The 20,183-nt window shown below is 41.9% G+C and overlaps 1 protein-coding gene across 1 annotated transcript in view; it reads right to left on the bottom strand.

Moving 5' to 3' along the window:
- CACHD1 (cache domain containing 1) overlaps positions 1–20,183 on the bottom strand; it is a 1,377,863-nt gene that overhangs the window by 1,015,433 nt on the left and 342,247 nt on the right. The window contains exon 2 of the mRNA XM_044085560.1: positions 3,839–3,901. Within this exon, the coding sequence (XP_043941495.1) occupies positions 3,839–3,901 (63 nt within the window). The remainder of the gene's footprint in view (positions 1–3,838; positions 3,902–20,183) is intronic.

Raw genomic sequence — 20,183 nt, 5'->3', positions numbered from 1 at the left:
GTTTGGTATCTATTTCTCTGAAGTCCAAGCCAACACGAAGGGACTCTGGGTGACAAAGTTTGCAGATGACTGCAAGTTAGGAGCTATTATTAACTCCCCTAGTAATGTTGACATCCGACAGTAAGGCCTCATTGAGACGAACGACTGGTGTCAGAACCATGGCCTTAAGCTCAATGCCATAAAATGTGTCATCATCCCCTTTGGGAAAACCCCAATTCCCATGAATTACCACATTGATGGTAGTCCACGGAACACAGAAGGTGTTATAAGAGATCTGGAACACAGGTTGACATCAGCCTCTCTTTTGACCACCACATTGCCACTGTGGTCAGAAAATCCTTCTATGTAGCACATCTCATTACTACGGGTTTTGCATCCAGGAAGAAAGTGGTCATTGTCTCCCTCTACTCTTCCCTCATTAGGCCACTCATTGAGTACAATGCCCCATTTGGAATGTACCTCATCAGACACCTGCAACAACTGGAGAGGCCACAAAAGTACCTCACAAAGAGGATTCTAGGCCTTAAACACTTATCCTATATGGACAGACTAAAAAAACTCAAACTATTCCCTGCCTCATATCGCCTACTTAGAGCCGATCGCTGCTTGACTTACAAAGCAATGTCTGACCCAGCTTTGTTAGAAATGCTACATCTAAAGAAATCCCAATCCCTCAGCACTACACGCTCCAGAGACCTCAACCTCATTATCACAATCAACAGAACATGCTGGAGGGAGAGGTTCATAACCCACAGACTGCCCATGCTATGGAATAGCCTTCCCATACATGTCAAACAGAGTACCTCACTGGCCCTCTTCAAGAGAAATCTTGATGTGTGGATAGGAAATAGAAAATTCACCCCGGGGATCACTCCAGTGGCTCTACTCGACAGAGGCACTAGGAATTAAGGTCAGGTGGCACAATGCAAGGGTAATCCTATGGGCTAGGCTTGTAAATGCACCACGGACATCAGCCTAGTACACACCTATGAACCTATAAGAATACATTTCCCACAATGGGAATGGCGTCATAAATTACAGGGTAGATTGCAGTTAATTCTGGAGTTTGATGAGGGGCTGGAGCTAAATGATGTTATGTATGGTGCTGTCACTAGCTCTGCTCAGTTAGGGAAAACAAAAACAATAAATAAATAAATAAATAAAAATCCCCTGGCATACAGGAGCAGTATATGTGATGCTGCTTCTTCTCCCCAACACACCACTGTTGCAGTCCCAGTCTCCAGGTAAAGCACTGGGGAGGAGACTCAAGGTGAAATGGTAGAGCCATCAGATGATGGCCAGCTGGGGGAGGGGCAACATTCACATCACTCATAGCAGTATGCTGTTTACTCGGAGCACCCTGCTGAAACATAAAACATGTAAATCAAGAACAACCTGCAATATACACATTCAATGCATACTATGAACTCCCTTCTTAGGCCGATGATCAAGGAGCCTCAATCCTCACCACTGACACTGGTGGAGAAGGTTCACTGAGAAAAAATAGATACACACAGCATTTTCAGATGCTACTCTCTGCACCAAGTACAATTCCCCTTAAGAGCACACAGGGAATACATGCTACAATACTGGGGCTGGACTTTCTCTCCAGGCCCCAAATAAGGCTCCCCACTGACAAAGCTATAGAGTTAAGTTCTTAGCCAGGTGTTCCAAGCCAAGTCCTCCATTACCCTCTCTGTGAAATTAGTGCTCTTAGTGTCCCTGTTTAAAGTAGCTGACACACACTGTCTGAGATTCAGTTTTCACACACACACGCACACACGCACTCGCACACACACGCACACACACACACACACACACGTGCACACACACACACAGGAAAGGCTAGCACAGCTTACCCACTTTGCCACCTCCACCTACATTATAAGGTAGATACACTGACACCAGAACACCCACAAAGCCAGCCACTCTTACCAGGGTACCCAATTACTCTCAGTAAAATTAACACTTACACAAATGGTAATGTTTGACCAAGTGGCAAGACTTTCAGGAACATGGAGTCACAGTGCCACTAAAATGCAATTACTCTCAAAGATTAAATATGTTCTAAAGGACCAGCCACAATGAAAGATACAGATAGATATATTTTATAACAAATAATAAAACAGAAAACATGAAAATACTGAAATATCTATTTACAATAAACACCATAGTTTCAATCACAGAAAATATAAAAAACAAAACCAATGGAAAGAATCAAAAAGATACAGCGAAAAAGTTTAACTAATCTCACTATATTTTCCTAAGTGACTGAAGAACTACTGTTCCCTACTTACTTGCTATAGCAAGGCAAGATGAAACTAGATGAGTGTCTCTTGTCAGGTCTAATAACAAGAGTGCATCTATCACATCTCCCTCCCACTAGTATTGAAATGCAATTTCAGTGCTGGCTACAGAATGACAGGCCATCTAAATCACCTGACTCTGTGGTTCCCACACTACCTCCTCACTAGCAACTGAGCCAGGATTTGACAAAGATGTGTCATAATACACACACACACAACTTTGCTAAGGCTTAAAACAGCATATGGAAGCTATAAAGCAATTCCAACCCTTCCACATTTCCTGCAGAAAGACTTTTCACAGACATTGCTTCTTTGTCTGCATTCAGAACTGTGAGATAAAACCTTTACAGCTTAAACCAAGTAAATTGATTTCAGACTATTTTTCTTAAGGTTAGCTGGGCTAAGCTTAACCCCTTTCCTTCCAACATCCTCTATTAAAATATATACATTTTAGCAGTTAGAACACAGCCTTATATACATATATATTTTTTTCTGTCCAGCAGGACCCATTGTTGATACATTTTTAACACAAGCAACTTTACAAATACATTTTTAACACAAGCTCATCTACAAATCAGCTTGATATTCAAATGACATACAAAACTCCAGCTAGCTATGCTGGCCTATGTTACACATGCTCTGCCCTACTCTCTCTGGCACAGCTGGCACTATCTCACATCATCACACATAACCATCTTCCTGGTGTCTAGAAACATAAAAAAGAACACTGCAGAACACTTGCAGACATTCATCCACAAAATAGGCCCCTGTCAAAATTTAGATAAATTCAATAGAAGTTTTGTTATGTTTACATAGCTGAAGTTCCTCACTATATAAATTGTCCAAGTCAGTTTCACCCTCTCCATGAGACACTTAGTACTGCCCTACAAATGAATCCGTCACCTCACGGTTCCACTGCCTATACCCAAGCCAAAAGGGTAATTTTTACTGTTCATAAAACAAAGCTGAAGAACAAAATAATTTATTTTTCTTCATTATTTTATTTGTTTCAGTGTTCTTAATGGGAGGTAACCATATATAGTAGGTGTAACTAAAGTCTCAAATTTAACTTTTTATGAATGCTTCCAGTCCACTAACTATTGAAGTACAACAAGCAGTCATGTGACCATAAGGCAAAATTTGTCTTGTCATGTTATGGTTTTACAAAGTGTTTCACTGTGTTGGTATGACATCAACAAATAAATTAACAGCTACACATCATACTGTTTTATTTACATAGCCAACTACATATATGTACGTTACACATCCTAAGTTAACTACATTTACAGTATTGTTATATTTCAGCATGCTAAACTTCAAGGTACCCTACAAAGTCTATAATAATTAAAACTACAAAACATGGTCTTACATACAAGTTCAGATCAGTTTGGAATTAGTCCTACATTGAGTGTACTATTAACCATACCAAAAGAGACTTGGTATGGGCAATGACTAAGTATCTTTCCAAAAATTTACCATAAAATATAGGAAATATATAACTGCATGGAATACTTCAGGAGACTGGGACTTACCTGTTGAACTTCAGTTTCTCCATTGGATATTTTTTCTGTATATACAAAGGAGTTGAATATCCTCTGAAACAAGAAACAGAATTACAAACATTAGGATGCTGACCAAATTACATGACTAATGTTAATTTAAATGAATTTTAATTGTTTTGTAAACTCAGTAAGAATAAGCACAGTTTAACAATTCTGCTGCACTCAGGTTTATGGTGCCAGACGACAGACTAATATTATAATGATTTAGCAATATAAATGTTTTACTTCTGTTGTATGCTTTATTACCCACTTCTTGTAACATTGCTAACGAATGCAAGCTTCATGAAGCAACTAAAAGTTATCCATACCAAAATTAGCAAGAACAAAGGACCAAGTGACATTGGTGTGGGGAAAATGACAGACAATTTTAGTTCTTCCCTAAGGGCATAAGAAAAAAAGGTCTCACTTTTAAACATACACTAGAATGTAATGGCTTTCAGAACTGGACATGCTATATGTGCCCTTAAGAGACAGTGCATACACTGGAATACACCACCCAGTTCAAGAACATCCTTCTTCAGATAACACTCCTTCAGATAGTACAAAGAAACTTAAAAGGACATGTTAACTGTTCGTTATCAAGAGCTTTGTTTTATATGTGTGTTTTACTCCAATCAAAACTACAGGATTCCAAAAACAATGTTCGCATAATACAATCTCAGTAACATATTCCTTCCTTTCTTCTACCTGTTATAGTTAGTGGAAAAGAGGGCTTAAGTGAAGGTAGAACTGCAGCCAGTCTTGTTTGTGAAAAACAAAGAATAAAATGGTAGAATTATGCAGTAACACTGGACAAGAAGAATCCTAAACAAGACATCAATGGATGCAAGCGACGAAAAGGAAACCAGGCCATGAATACAAGCAAACAATGGCAAATAAACACTTTGGAAACTGCACTGCCTGCAATGTCAGAGAATGAAGACTGATACCCAAGGAAAACATTTTTTTTTCTTCTATGCAGACCAGGCCCACTCGCGGTGGTGGTGCTGCGGTAGCGTTGTCTCCTCACAGTAAGACGGTGTCTGGTTCGATTCTCAGCTAGAGCGTCTTCTGCATGGAGACATGCATGAATGGGCGCACCTTCGTTGAAGGTTGTGTGTCAGGGCTGGTAACTCGGCACGTAAAAAGCAACTACCAATCATTAGCGGACCGGAGTTCCGCTGTGGCGACCCCTAACTGGGAAAAGCCGAAAGACACAACAACTGCGTAGACCAGGCCCACTGCTATACTCTCTGCCACCAGACAATTTCAAGACTTTTCTTGCCTGCTAATTCGACTTTAGCAATTAGGCCAAACACGAGATAAAATTAAGTCGACCTCACAAAAGCATAACAAACCATACACCCACAGTAACACACAAATAACACACAGACAAGCATTGTAAATGACAAACTCAGTAAAAGCTTACAGCAATAGTTACTAAAATGTGTCCAATTACAAAGATAAATATGCAAATGAATACAAAGGTTTGCTAAAGAAATGATACACTGTTACATTCATGCAAATAGTGTTTTTTTAATGCAAAACTGTATTTAGAACAGCAAATAGAATTGACATTCTGCTAGAAACAGAGCAACTATTTACAGGTTTTGGAGCTCTACAGCTTACATCTGTCTCTTGTAAGTGCCATAAACCAGTTTTTATCACTGGTGATTCATCTAATTTGGTACACATTTCCAGCACCACCAGTTTTCCAGCATCCACTAGCTTAGCTTCTCTTATTTAATTTGTCTGTCTTCATCTTCAGCAGTATCACATATCCCATTAAAAATGTTTATAAAAAATGAATCATTAATCATAAACAAAAATAAACAAAAAAAAAAGACAAAAAATATTAAGGAACACAGTAGCTGGGTAATTTTCCAGTTTCAAAGGACATACTGCTCCCTATCCAGAAAACTAACCATACCTTTAAGCACCTACTATAATTGTTTAATACACATCATTGCATAGTTTAAAGCCATCTCTTTGAAAACATATCATTCCCAAACTGAAACCCTATCAATTTTTCCAAAGTTGTCACCTAGTAATGCATTTCCAGAAAAATTATCTGTTTGCCAAACTACTTTCCCATCTGTTTTGGCAATAAATGTTATAATCACTCTTCTTTTAGGCACATATCCAGTCTTCCATTTTCTAGTGGCTGTTTTACTTATTTTTTTTTAAGCAGCTAACATTACAAATAGTTGATCCTTCTATTTTCTTACAGTGAATTACATTATCACATTCCAGCAAAGCTGGTTCATTATTTCTATTTCTCGCTTCAGTAACCCACATAAAACCAATTCATCCTTAAAGATTACCAACATTGAACACAACCAAAAATGTTCCCATTTCCAAAACCTCAAATTACATTTGCTTCAATGTGGTATCAGACTTGGTTCTAAGGGTGTAAAAATTACATCAGATCTGTAAATAAAGTACAGTTGTGCAAAATATTACCATAAAAGTAGATGTCCTTCTCTTCACTGTTGCAGTATCCAAAACAGAAGGGACCACCTGCCCAGGGCAACCCAATGCTTGGCCAGTATACAAAAGCTTAAATGATCTTGTATGCTCTGTACATCAAACCTATGCCCCTGGAGGGCATAAAACAGATGTACGGATGCAACTACCCAAAACTTTTGCTACCAGGTCGAATGCCATTACTGCTACTTTGTCAGAATGCCCTCTTGCTGTACTGAATACTTAGCCACCAAGTAAGTGCCCTGTTTATTTCTTTTTTTGTTATTTTATTCTTTTCTTGGTCTTGTATTTTATTTTGCTACCTAGAGTTCATGTCATCCAAGAACGGAAAATGTCAATGGAGGAGGCAGATTCCCTATAAGGATCATCATGAACAGTATCTTTTTTGTTTGGGTGCTTCCCATGACCATACCTCCTGTAGTATCTGTACGGCATTTGTACCCAAGACATTAACACTAATACTTACTAATCCTAAGGTTTCTCCTAACCCTTTGTACTTCTTTATACTCTCTTATTTCACTGACCAGTCCAAGTGTACTTATTGTAAATATTCTAGTAAGTTGTCTTTTTTTTAAATTTTATCCTTAAATGCTTATTTCAGTATTTATTTACTGACAGACTGATTGATTCATATACACACACACATACATTTGGCAACCAGTTAGGTGTTCTGGTCTGAAGACCCTTTTCTGGCACAACCAAGGCTAAAAGGCAAAAGCCAAAAAAGCACACTAAAATATGTTGAGATGCAAGTATTAGTACAGCAGACACAACAGTGATACAATATGCAGACAAAAAAGAAAAACAGAACAAAATTAAGTATTAGAAATAGTATTATATAAATCACATGTATTTTACCTTTCTCTGGAATTCTTGTGCTGCGTTTTGGTATTTACTTATCTTTGCAACTCTTGTTTCAAAACTGTACCATTGTTTTTGTTTGTTGATTTATATTATGTTGAACCTGACAAGGTCCAGAAAGTATAGGATTTTTGTTTGGGAAGTGATTGCACAGGTATTTTATACATCAAGCAGACATATATTCATACATACATGTTTTCTTTTTAATAATTATAACTCACTCCAACACTACATAATCTGCTCGAACCCTATCTTCCCTTAAATTTCACTCTCCCTCCTGAAGATTATTCCATATGTACTGTTCTCACATATTCCATTTACTTCCAAGTAATTTGCTCATTTCTTTTTTCTAAAGATCCCACATCCAGTTATTGTATCCTCTTTACAATATTCAGTAAGCCAATTACATTTGGTTTACATTTTAATTTCCATTTTCTAATAATTGCTTTTTTTGGCAGCCAATAGCATTAAACTTAGTGAGACCTTACTTTGTCTAGGCAATTTGGATGCTATGTCCCAACTCAAAAAAATCATTATGTCAGTTACAATTTGATCTGAAAAAATTTTTGACAAAATACTGTGTAGGGAATTTTTAAAATCTGCCACATTGTTAAGATCCCCCCCCAAAAATGTTCCAAATTACTCCACTTCTTCTCATCACACCTCCAGTATTTGCTATCTACCGAAAGAAAAATTCTCTAAATTCTGCTTTGGTTATACACTTCCAAATAAAAATCCTAAACCTTTTGGACTTCTTTGCATGCTTGGGAGCCATATACATCTACCAATTGTCCCTTTATAAATTGCTTTTCCAGGCTCTCTTTCCAATGTTCCTATTGATTCCTATACTTGTGCAGTATTTTAAGATGCCCTACTAATTATCTCCCACTTTTTTTTTTTTTAACAGCAGCTTCCATTCTTGACTCAAATGAAAATTCTACCAAAGCTGGTCTTCTACTTAGTATTTCCCCATCCCATGTTTTTTGTGTGTAATTTATTATCAACCTTTACAGAAGGAAAAGTAGTCTCTAACCTGTAGTCCTAACTTCTGCTTGGCCACATTCCACTGTATTACATTTTTCTTACTAGATATTAGCTCCCAAACCTTGGCTCCCTTGCTAATTTTCCCCAATAAATTCCAGTCTTCTCTTGCCCATCTTCTATACCCAGACTTATACTCATCCCTATGAGTAAAATCTCCTTTCTCCATTCTAGTGTTGGGTTAGTTCTTAGAACACTTTTTGCTATTTTAGGACTCTAATGTTCCATGTGGTTATTATCCTTAATGACCTGCATTCCATTAGTTAATTTTGAGAAAAACAGTAAGTCTGGTAAACAGATTTGTTCAAAGAGAAGATAACATTAGTAGGTGTGTAAGCAAAAGCAGAACTTGCAAGAACAAGGTCTAGTACATCTCTTCCTATCTTAGGAACTTGAACAATTTGATCTGGGAAGTTGGTATTAAAGTAATCCCGGAAACACTGGGTACATTTATTACTAGTTGTGCAAGACTCCCAGTTCACGAACAATTGAAGTTGTATAGAATTATGGTACTGGTGTTAACAGATAAGAAATTTAAACTTGTGAAGACACCCACTGTGGTCCTTAGGTGACAATGAAGAGGATCTGCTGTTGGCAATGACATGGTAGCAGACTTTATTAAATGTATCCAAAATGTCTAAGGAGCTGAAATTCAGAACCTTGAAGTATCTGGTGCAAGTTAATATTTAACTGTATGAAAACAGCTACACCCCCGGCCACGCCAGATGGTCTGAAAGACTGATTGGTGATGTACCATATTATAGAGGGAGCGCTATCAGAAAGTACAGTTTTGTACCTACAATAAATGTAGAAGTTAGAGTGTCTTCACTGCTGCAGTCATTACACTTGGGTTATCCTGCCATCAGGCGGTCCCGCAGTCGGCCGGAGTTCCAAAATCTTGGTCCGGCGTCGGTTGCTGTCGCTTCTTCTCTGACGTCAGCGCGTCAGGCGTATATAAGATGCAGCCAATGCCATTTTCTTCAGTTTTTCTTGCCCCAGATGTCAGGTGCCCCCAAAAAGGTAGGCATTACATATTGCTAATAAAACATACAATAAGGTAAAAATAAAACCTCCAGTAAAGTACAGTTTTGTACCTACCATAAATGTAGATGTCCGAACTGGATAGCATCTGCAGTCACAACAAGTGGGTTGTCCTGTCGTCAGGCAGCCCTGCAGTCGGCCGGATTCCAAAGTCCGGGTCCGGCTTCGGCTGATGTCGCACTCCACCCGACGTCATCTCTGTTGGTCTTCGGGTATAAAAGCATCAGCCGACGCCATTTTCCTCAGTGTTTCTTGCCCCAGATGCCAGTAGCCCTCTTGCAGGCTAAAAATTTGGATAGATGCCAATGTTTCCAAATAGATAGAGGTAAACACAACAATAAGCATATATGTACATATATACAAACAAATACACCATAAAAGACTCCCCCCCCAACAGCTAGCTATTAGGAGGGTAAACACCCTAGGAGTACCACAGAGGGAAGGAGGGAGGGTAATCCTGACTGCAGATGCTATCCAGTTCGGACATCTACATTTATGGTAGGTACAAAACTGTACTATGTCCTTCATGGATGCATCTGCAGTCATAACAAGTGGGTAGAATACCATAGCCAACAAGGGAGGAGGATAAAAGTAGATTATGGTGTGTTTAGGATCCCTTGCAGTACAGCAGTGGCAAACCCTGCTCGGGATCTGGAATATAGAGGCAAATTATAATGCTTGGCAAATGTATGCACGGAGGTCCAAGTAGCCGCCTCAATAATGTCTTTGGTTGCCACTCCTCGTAAGAAGGCTGTGGTAGTGGCTGTTGCCCTTGTAGAATGAGGTCTTATGTTCTGTGGAATTGGTTTTCCATGGAAGGAGTAACAGTATCGTATGCAGTTTCCTATCCATTTGGAGATTGTCTGTTTGGAAATAGCTTTTCCTTCCCTTCCTGTTGCATAGGCTACAAAAAGTTGGTCAGTCTTTCTGCTGTCTTTTGTTCTGTCCAAGTAGTAGCGTAGCTGTCTATGTACATCCAAGGTATGCAGTATTCTTTCCCTCTGTTTTGTGGGTTGGGAAAGAAGGTAGGTAGGTGGATTGCCTGGTTCAAAGACACTCTGGATACCACCTTGGGCATAAATGTAGGATTAGTCCTCATGGACACTCTATCTTGGTGGAAGATTAGGAAGGGTTGCACTGCCATTAAGGCCTGTAGTTCTGAAACCCTCCTTGCTGAAGTTATTGCCAGTAGGAAAGCAGTTTTCCATGACAGGTGTTGTAGGTCTGCTGTTGCTGCTGGTTCAAAGGGTGATAGTGTCAACTTTTCTAGCACAAAGTTTAAATCCCAAGCTGGTAATGGTGGTTTCCTTGGAGGTTTTACATTCTTGATTCCTCTGAGGAACTGCCTGAGCAAAGGGTGCGAGAAAACAGGTGGATCAAAGCTGTATTCTGCTGAAATAGCTGATGCATGTATCTTGATGGAGGAGTAGGACAGGCCTGAATGAAGAAGTTCGGCCAGATACTCCAGAATGTTAGGCATATCTATGTTTGACACATCTTTTCCTCTTTCCGTACTCCAAATGACAAACCTTTTCCATTTTCCAGCATAGTTCCTTCTTGTTGAAGGTCTGCGTGCTTCAAGAATAATGTCTTTAACTCTTTGGGAAAGTTCTGGATTAGCTGCTGTTATGTGATGTTCCATGCAGTCAGTTGCAGCGGTTTTAGGTTTGGATGTATGATGCTGTAGTTATTCTGAGTTAACATCAAAGGCATGAGAGGTATTGGCCACATTTTGTTCCGAGACATGCTCTTCAGTAGTGGGTACCAGTGCTGTCTTGGCCAGTTTGGAGCTATCAGGATTATCCTTGGACGTTCTTCCTTGATTTTTAGTAGTACCTTGTGTATCAAAGGAAGAGGTGGGAATGCATATGCTGTTAGGCCTTTCCAGTTGAAGGAGAGTGAGTCCACTTTCCATGCTAGTGGGTGGAATGTCCTTGTGCAGAATTTTTTGAGCTGGTGATTGAGAGGTGATGCAAATAGGTCTATCTGTGGCATTCCCCATTTCTTTGAGATGGTCTTGAAGATGTCCGGTGCAGTTTCCATTCGTGGGCATCCGAAGTGGTTCTGCTTAATATGTCTGCTAGAGTATTGTCTTTTCCCGGTACAAATATTGCCTGTAACTGAATGTTGTAGCTGAGTGCCAGGGTCCACAGCTCCAAGGTCATTCTGCATAGGGGTATGAATGAGTGCCTCCCTGTTTGTTGATGTACCACATGACTGTGGTGTTGTCTGTCCTTATCATCAACTGGCCCTCTTTGAGAAATGGTTTGAACTTTTGGATTGCCAGTTTTACTGCCAGCATTTCTTTTAGATTGATGTGCAGGCGAAGTTGATCCTGTGTCCACAATCCTTGCACGCATTTGTCCAGCATGTGGGCCCCCATCCTAGGTCTGAAGCGTCTGTTGTGATGGTCTGGCTTGGTTGACATCTGCGAAAGGGTAGGCCTGGGTTTGACTGGCATGCCTGAGCCCACCATAGGAACTCCTGTTTTAAGCATGGAATTAGTGGGATTTCTGTTTCTAGACTGTGTCTGTGTTGGGACCATAAATTCTTTAGGTACCACTGTAGTTTCCTCATATGTAGTCTGGCAAATGGGACCAAGATTATGCATGATGCCATGAAGCCCAAGGCCTGCAGAACTTTTCTTGCTGTTAACTTGTTCAGTTTTGTTAGTGCCAAGAAGTAAAGAGGAAGTTCTTTTGTTTTTCTGTAGTCAGGAATGCCATTTGTTGTACTGTGTCCAATTCCGCACCAAGAACGTCCTTGTTTGGGATGGTATCAGCCTTGACTTTTGTAAATTGACTGTGTATCCCAGTCCTTGTAGCAAGTAAATGACCCTTTGTAAATCTGTTGTCAGCTTGCTTTTGTTGTCCCCTTGTAGCTGGCAGTCGTCCAGGTATGCGTAAATTTGAACTTCCTGTAGTCTGCAATGGGCGATTACTGCTGCCCGGCATTTTCTGAATACTCTGGGCAGCAGATAAGCCAAAGGGCAATGCTGAGAATTGATAGTGCTCTGATCCTGCAAGAAATCTGAGGTATCTTCTGCAGATTGGTCGAATGGGGACGTGCAGGTATGCCTCCTTGAGATCTAGAGTTACCAGCCAAGACTCCTTGCCCAGCATGGGAAGAAGTTGCTGTAGGGTCAGCATTTTGAATTTTGGGACAATGATGTATGTATTTAAGGTGGACAGGTCGAGAATTGGTCTCCAACTTTTTTCCTTTCTTGGAACTAGGAATAGTCTGGAGTAGAACCCCTTTCCTTGTTCTGCTGTTGGCACTCTTTCCACAGCTCTCATGTTTGCTAACTCCATTATCTGGTAGAGCCTCTGTTTTTGATTTGGAGGTAGGTTTGGCATTCCTCTTTGACTGGTAAAGTGTGGAAGTGAAACCGGTAACCTTGATCTATGGTTTGTAAAATCCACTTGTCTTTTGTTATGTAGTGCCAGTTCTTTGAAAATAAGGTTAACTTTCCAGCTAGAGGAGCTGCTATTTGTTCCCTGGTAGGCGGATTTAGGATTAAGTCACTGTGGTTGTGCTGATGTAGTGGCAGTGGCTGTGTCTGTGCCTCTGTTGTTACCTTGCCACTGTCGTCCTCTGTAGGCACCTCCTCTGGATTGGTTTCTGCCTCTGGAGCGTCTATTCCTGCCCCTTTGAAATTTTGTGGAGTCAGGAAAGGACCAATTTTTGGCAGGCCAGTTCCTGCTAAACCTTGGGGGTTGAACCTGCAAGAAATCTTTAACAGTTTGAACAGATTTTGCCTTTTCTTCCATTTTCTTCATAACCTGCTGGGCAGGTGTACCAAACAAACTTGTCTTGTCCATAGGAGCATCTAGCAACTTAGCTTTAACATGATCCGGTAAAGCTTGTTCTTTTAGCCATGCATGCCTTCTTATCACTGTGCCTGTCATGGCTGATCTAAATGAAGCCTCCAGTGCATCATAGCCACATTTTAAGGAATGGTTGCTAACCTGTTGTATGTTATTTACCATCTCTAATACATATTTCTTATCAAGAGATTCATCAGTGGTTAGTTTTTTAGTTAACTGATCAAGCATAAACTCTTGGTATTGAATCATGTGAAACTGACAGTTTAAATCTCTAGCTGAGAGAGTAGCTGAAGTGTAGACCTTTTTACCCCATCTGTCTAATGACCTTGCTTCCCTTTCAGAAGGAATAGGGTTTTTAGCTGTGGTCGGCTACTGCCTTGGGACCCTGGGATATAGTTTCTGGGTCTGCAAGTGGGGCCTTGTAAAGGTGGTGATGAGTATCTGGCACCCTGTAAAATCTGTCTGGTTTGGCAGGGGCTGGGGGTAAAGAATCTGGAGCGGAGCAAACATCATTGAAAGCATCATCCACCACAGAGAGAACTGGAGGTATAGCTAAGGGCCTGTGCTGTGGGAGGTGCAGAAAGGTCCTAAGTCTTTTTCTGGAGTCTGAAAAATCCTGTTGCTGCCATTGGAACTGTTCTCGCATGGCATGCAAGGTTTCCCCAAAGGAGAATTCTTCTGGTGGGGAAGCAGCTGGAATGGATTCTTCAGCATCAGAATCTTCAAAATTGGAGAAGGGAGCCTCAGGCTGGTCAGTTATGTCTGCTTCATCAGCAGAATCATCAGAAGACACTGGCTCAGGGGGCTCTGCCCTAGGTCTCTTCTCTGGGGGCTGAGAGGCCCTGTCTGGGTGAGATTGAGATCCTCTAATTAAAGAAATTAAATCTTCTGCCAAAGAAAGCATTTGAGAACTAGAAGAGGGCCTGGATGTGGGGGGTTTAACAGGCACTGTTTTAGAAGTCTTGGCTGCTTTAGCCCTGGCGAAGGCCTTAATGGACATGGCAGCAGGAGGCCTAGCAGCACCACGTGCTGGGGTAGAGACATCCAAGGGAATGGTGTCTGATAAGTCAACCACCGTAGTGGGTAAAATTTCTGAGGTCGATTCAAGAGTTGTAGCAGGGGCCTCAGTTGTAAGAATAGGTTCAGCTGTACTTTGATCAGTTTTCTCGGTTTCAGCCGAAACCGAGACACTCGCGGTTTGCTTTACCGTGGTTTCAGCCGAAACCGCGGACCGCGAGTGTCGGTCTTTATCTTTGCGTTTTTTGGGGGTAGTCGGAGGATCCGACGGCATAATATACGCAAAATCAGAACCGAAAAACTGTTCTGCAAACTCCGACCGACGCCTAAGCGTTCGTCGGTTGAAAGAGGCACAGGCCGAACAGGCTGCTACGTCGTGGGCTGGGCCTAAACAAGGCAGACAGTAAGAGTGGAAATCTTTATGAGGTATTTGTTTCCCACAGGTTAAACAATTGTTAACTTTTTCTGACATCGGCTGAGGCAAGAAAGAGTCCCCAACGGGGTACTTAGCTTTAGAAGTCTTCAAGTAGTATTCGGTAGAAGTAATCTCTGGATCCGACCGACCGGCACTTGCGAACAGCTTCTGCTTCGGGCGCCACGCGGCAAGAAAGACTGAGGAAAATGGCGTCGGCTGATGCTTTTATACCCGAAGACCAACAGAGATGACGTCGGGTGGAGTGCGACATCAGCCGAAGCCGGACCCGGACTTTGGAATCCGGCCGACTGCAGGGCTGCCTGACGACAGGACAACCCACTTGTTATGACTGCAGATGCATCCATGAAGGACATCCAGCAAATACACCACATAGGTAGTATAGTGTAGAAAGTTATAGATATGACCCAGGTAAGAAAGAGGGGATGGCGAGTGGCTAACCAGGACTGCAGCAGTGAAAACACATGAACATCTACATTTATGGTAGGTACAAAACTGTACTATGTTCATCGTGTTTCACTGCTGCAGTCATTACACTTGGGTTGAATCCCAAAGCTGAGTCAGGGTGGTTGGTTCTATAGAGGGTTTGGTGTGGCTATGAGGCCCTACAGCACTGCATTGGCAAAGCCAGCTCTGGATCTAGAATAAAGAGGCAAGTGGTAATGCTTGGTAAAGGTGTGCACTGAACTCCAAGTTGTAGCTTCCAAAATGTCTTTGGTAGGTACTCCTCTAAGGTAGGCAGTAGAAGTGGCAGTTGCCCTGGTTGAATGTGGTCTAATGTTACTAGGTACAGGTTTCCCATGCTGTGTGTAGCAGAACCGGACAGTGTCCTATCCACTTTGAAATGGTCTTTTGAAATAGCCTTTCCCTGTGATCCTGCAGCATATGATACAAACAATTGTTCAGTTTTTCTGAAAGTTTTTGTTTTGTCCAAGTAGAAACGTAATTGTCTGTGTATGTCCAAGGAGTGTAGAAGTCTCTCCCCTTTATTCTGGGGATTTGGATAAAAGGTTGGCAAGTGAATAGTTTGGTTAAGAGCCACACTGGATACCACCTTAGGCATAAAAGAAGGGTTTGTTCTTAAAGAAACCCTGTCTTGGTGAAAAATGATGAAAGGCTCCACTGCCATTAGTGCCTGTAGTTCTGAGACTCTTCGTGCTGAGGTTACTGCCAGAAGCAGAGCAGTTTTCCATGATACATATTTTAATTCTGCTGAATTGGCTGGCTCGAAAGTAGGTAAAGTGAGGTTTTTCCATGACAAAATTGAGGTCCCAAGTAGGTGTTGGTGCTCTCCGGGGCGGTCTTATGTTTTTAGCCCCTCTGAGGTACTGCTTTAGCAATGGATGAGAGAAAATAGGAGGATCTGTGTTGTAATGAGCCAAGATGGCAGAGGCGTGGATCTTAATGGATGAGAAGGATAGTCCTTTGTCCAGCATCTCAGTTAAGTTTTGTAGTATCTGAGGAATATTTGGGACAAGAGGGTCAAGGCTTTGAGCCTGGTTCCAGGCACAGAATTTCTTCCACTTTTCTGAATAAGATTTCCTGGTGCTAGGCCTCCTGGCCTCCAAAATGACATTCATAACAGCTTTAGAGAGAGGTGTTGTCTGTTTAGCTAATGAATCTGCCATGCAGCCAGGTTTAAGGTTTTGAGCTGACTGTGCAGAATCTGATTGTTTTGTTGAGTCAGAAGGTGTTGAATTTGAGGCAAAATCCAAGGTGGGCCTTGAGCTAAGTTATTTAAGATTGGGTACCAATGTTGGCGTGGCCAGTCTGGAGCAATCAGGATCATCTGTGGTTTTTCTTGTCTGGCTTTTAGGAGTACCTTTGAAAGGAGAGGCAGTGGTGGGAAGGCATAAACTTTTAGGCTTTTCCAGCTGAACGAAACAGCATCCACTTTTCATGCTTGTGTGTGATAAGCCCTTGTGCAGAATTTTTGTAGTTGGCAATTCAGTGGGAAGGCAAAAAGATCTATGTCCAAGCACCCCCATTTTTGCGTTATCATGCTGAAGACTTGTGGATTTAATTTCCACTCATGAGGATCCATGATGTTTCTGCTTAAGTCATCTGCCAAAGTATTTTTCTTTCCTGGCAGGAATTGTGCTTGCAGATGAACTTGATAAGTTAGAGCTGTGTTCCACAAGGTCATGGCTTGTCTGCATAGGGGGTAAGAATGAGTGCCCCCTTGCTTGTTTATGTACCACATAACTGTGGTGTTGTCCATCTTTAACAATAATTGTCCTGGATGCAGAAGGTCCTTGAAAGCTGTTAGGGCATTCTGTACAGCCATCATCTCTTTTTGATTGATGTGGAGATGCATTTGGTCTGTGGTCCACTTGCCCTGAATACATCTTCCTGCCATGTGTGCTCCCCAGGCGTAATCCGAAGCATCTGTAGGTAAAGTCTGCCTGGCTGTGGGTAGAGTGAAAGGCTGACCCTTGTTGAGGTGACATGTCTGTGCCCACCATCGAAACTCCTGTTGTAGGCAGGGAATTAGTGGTATTACTGTTTCCGAGCTGTGAGAGTGTTGAGTCCAAACACTTTTTAGGTACCATTGTAATTTCCTCATATGCAGTCTGGCATATGGAATTAGTAGTATGCAGGATGCCATGAATCCAAAGGCCTGCAGAATTTTTCTTGCAGGGAGGTGGGACTTTGTTGCCATCAATTGAAAATACTGAGTCAAGTTGTCCTTGTTTGTCTGGCGTGAGATAAGCCATCTGGGCCACTGTATTTAAGCTGGCACCCAGGAACATTATCTCTTGTGAGGGCACTAGTTTTGACTTATTTTCGTTTACTGTGTACCCTAGGCAAATCAGCAACCTTTTTACAAACGCCAGATGCTTTAGAAGAATGTCCTTGCTCTCTGCTTGAATCAGGTAGTCGTCCAGGTATGGATATATTTGAATTCCTTTTTGTCTGCAAAATGCAATTACTGGTGCCAGGCACTTTGTGAAGACTCTGGGCGCAGTAGATAAGCCAAAGGGCAGTGCAGAGAATTGGTAGTGCATTGAACCAGCTATGAATCTGAGGTATCTTCTGCAATTTTGTCTGATAGGGACATGCAGGTATGCCTCTTTGAGATCCAAAGTAACAAGCCAAGTCTTCTTGCCCAACATGGGAAGTAGCTGCTGTAGTGTCAACATTTTGAATTTCGTAACATCCAGGTAAGTATTTAGAGTAGAAAGGTCTAATATGGGTCTCCAGGCTTTGTCCTTTCTGGGGACCAGGAAAAGTCTTGAGTAAAATCCTTGTCCTTGTTCCTTCTGTGGCACTTTTTGAACAGCTCTCATGTCCATGAGGGCTGTAATTTGCTTTTGTGCCTCTGCCCATTGATTTTGTGGCAGGTCTGGCATTCCTTTTATCCTTGGTAAAGTGTGAAAGTGGAACCTGTAACCTTGAGACACAATATTCAGAACCCATTTGTCTTGGGTGATTGCTTGCCAATTTTGTGAGAAAAATGCTAGTTTTCCCCCTAAGGGAGCTGCCAAAAGGGAAGAGCTTGGCATTGGAAGGGGTAAGTCATTGGGACCGTTTCCTGTAAGGTTGTGACTTGTCTTCACCTCCTTTTGGGGTTGAAGCACCCCACTGTCATGGTCTGTAAGAGCCTTGGGGCTGAGATCTGCCTCTTGGGCGTCTGTATCTGCCTCTTTGTGGCCTGTCTGACACTGGAAAGGACCAATTCCTTGTATGCCAATTTCTGCTAAACCGAGGTGGTTGTACCTGTAAGAAATCCTTCACTGTTTGCATAGATTTTGCCTTATCCTCCATTTTCTTTAATGCCTCCTCTGCCTTAACACCAAGTAAAATATCTTGCTGTAAAGGAGCATCCAATAATCTTGCCTTAACATGATCTGGTAAACTTTGTTCTGTTAACCAATCATGACTTCGAATCACAGATCCTGTAACTGCTGCTCTACAAGAAGCCTATAATGAATCAAAACCACATTGCAAAGTATGCTTTCCCACTTGTTCAGCTGCATGCAATAAATCCTGCATTTCCTTATAGTCAGGATGTTCAGCGCTTGTACTCATTTTCTGTTTTAATGGAGACATTAAATATTGTTGGTATTTAAGCATGTGAAACTGGCAATTTAAAGCCCTCACTGTTAAAGTTGCAGAAGTGTAAACTTTCTTCCCCCATCTATCTAATGCTCTAGAATCCCTGTCAGAAGGAACTGGATTTTTAGCCGTGGAAGCCTTTACCCCTTTGGGACCCTGGGAAATAGTTTCTGGGTCAGCAACAGGGTTTTTATAAAGAAATTTGTGAGAGTCAGGGATTCTGTAGTACATGTCTGGCTTGACTGGAGCAGGGGGTAAAGAATTAGGATTTAAACTGGATTCAGAAAACACATCATCCACAATATCCAACACTGGTGGAATAGCAAGGGGCCTGTGCTGAGGCAATAAAAGAAAGTTTCTGAGCCTTTTCTTGGATTCTGAGTAATCCTGGCCCTCCCAATGGAAATGCTCCCTCATGGTATGTAAAGTTTCCCCAAAAGAATAATCCTCAGGAGGAGAGGCTGAAGGAATTGATTCTTCAGCATCAGAGTCTTCATAGGGGGGTAAAGAGTATCCCTGGTCTGAGGAGAAATCAGAATAGATAGAAACCTGGTCAGAGGAGTCATAGTCTGTATCCTGCCTAGGCCTTTTATCAGGAGGGGGATGGGAACCCCTGATCAAAGTAATTAAGTCTTCGGCCATTTTGAGCATCTGTTTTTTAGGCATGGAGGCCTGTCCAGGTGAATGCTGTACTAGCTTCTTTGTCTTTAATGGAGTTTTAGACTTGGCTGTAGTTTTAATGGTAAGTTGTGAAGGTCTGAAAACGCCCTCAGAAGCCGATGCCTGCTCAGCAGCTCCGGACCCATCTGAAGGGTTAGTCTCCGCAGGCCCAACACCTAGGCACCTCCACGTGGGAGTCGGTAGCGGCCTGTGGCTCTGAGGTAGCAGGTGTCAGGGGCTGCGAAAGTGCCTCACTGCGAACTGGCGACTGGCCTAGAAGAGGCTTCGTCGTCAGTTTTGGACCTCGGATGCCTGTCCTTATCCTTGTCTCTGCATTTTTTGTGCATTCCAGTTGTCGGTTGTTCCAACGGCATGGTATAATTAAATCTTCGGCCAAAGTAATGGTGAGCAAAATCAAACCGACATTTAATAGTGCGTTTGTTAAATCTAGCATAAAACCGACAACTAGTGACATCGTGATCTGGGCCTAGGCATGGAATAGAGTAAGAATGAAAATCCTTATGAGGTATTTGCTTCCCACAAGAAATACAATTATTAACTTTTACTGACATCGGTCTGAGGCAAGAAAAAGTTTCCCCAATGGGGTACTTAGCTTTATTGAAGACTTCGGTTCTGAAGTTCGAATTTGATATCTCAGGAGTCGGCCGACCGGCCCTTGCGAACTGCTTTTGCTTTGGGCACGACGCGGCAAGAAAGACTGAAGAAAATGGCGTCGGCTTCATCTTATATACCCCTGACGCACTGACGTCAGGGAAGAAGCGACAGCAACCGACGCCGGACCAAGACTTTGGAACTCTGGCTGACTGCGGGACCACCTGATGGCAGGATAACCCAAGTGTAATGACTGCAGCAGTGAAACACGATGAACATCAATGAAATTAAGTTTCTG

This window comes from Protopterus annectens, chromosome 10.part0 (assembly GCF_019279795.1).
Source record: "Protopterus annectens isolate FY-2018-M chromosome 10.part0, PAN1.0, whole genome shotgun sequence".
Classification (NCBI taxonomy): Eukaryota; Metazoa; Chordata; order Ceratodontiformes; family Protopteridae; genus Protopterus; species Protopterus annectens.
Note: the sequence above shows the minus strand (reverse complement) of the source record. Positions and strands in the feature narration are given on the sequence as shown.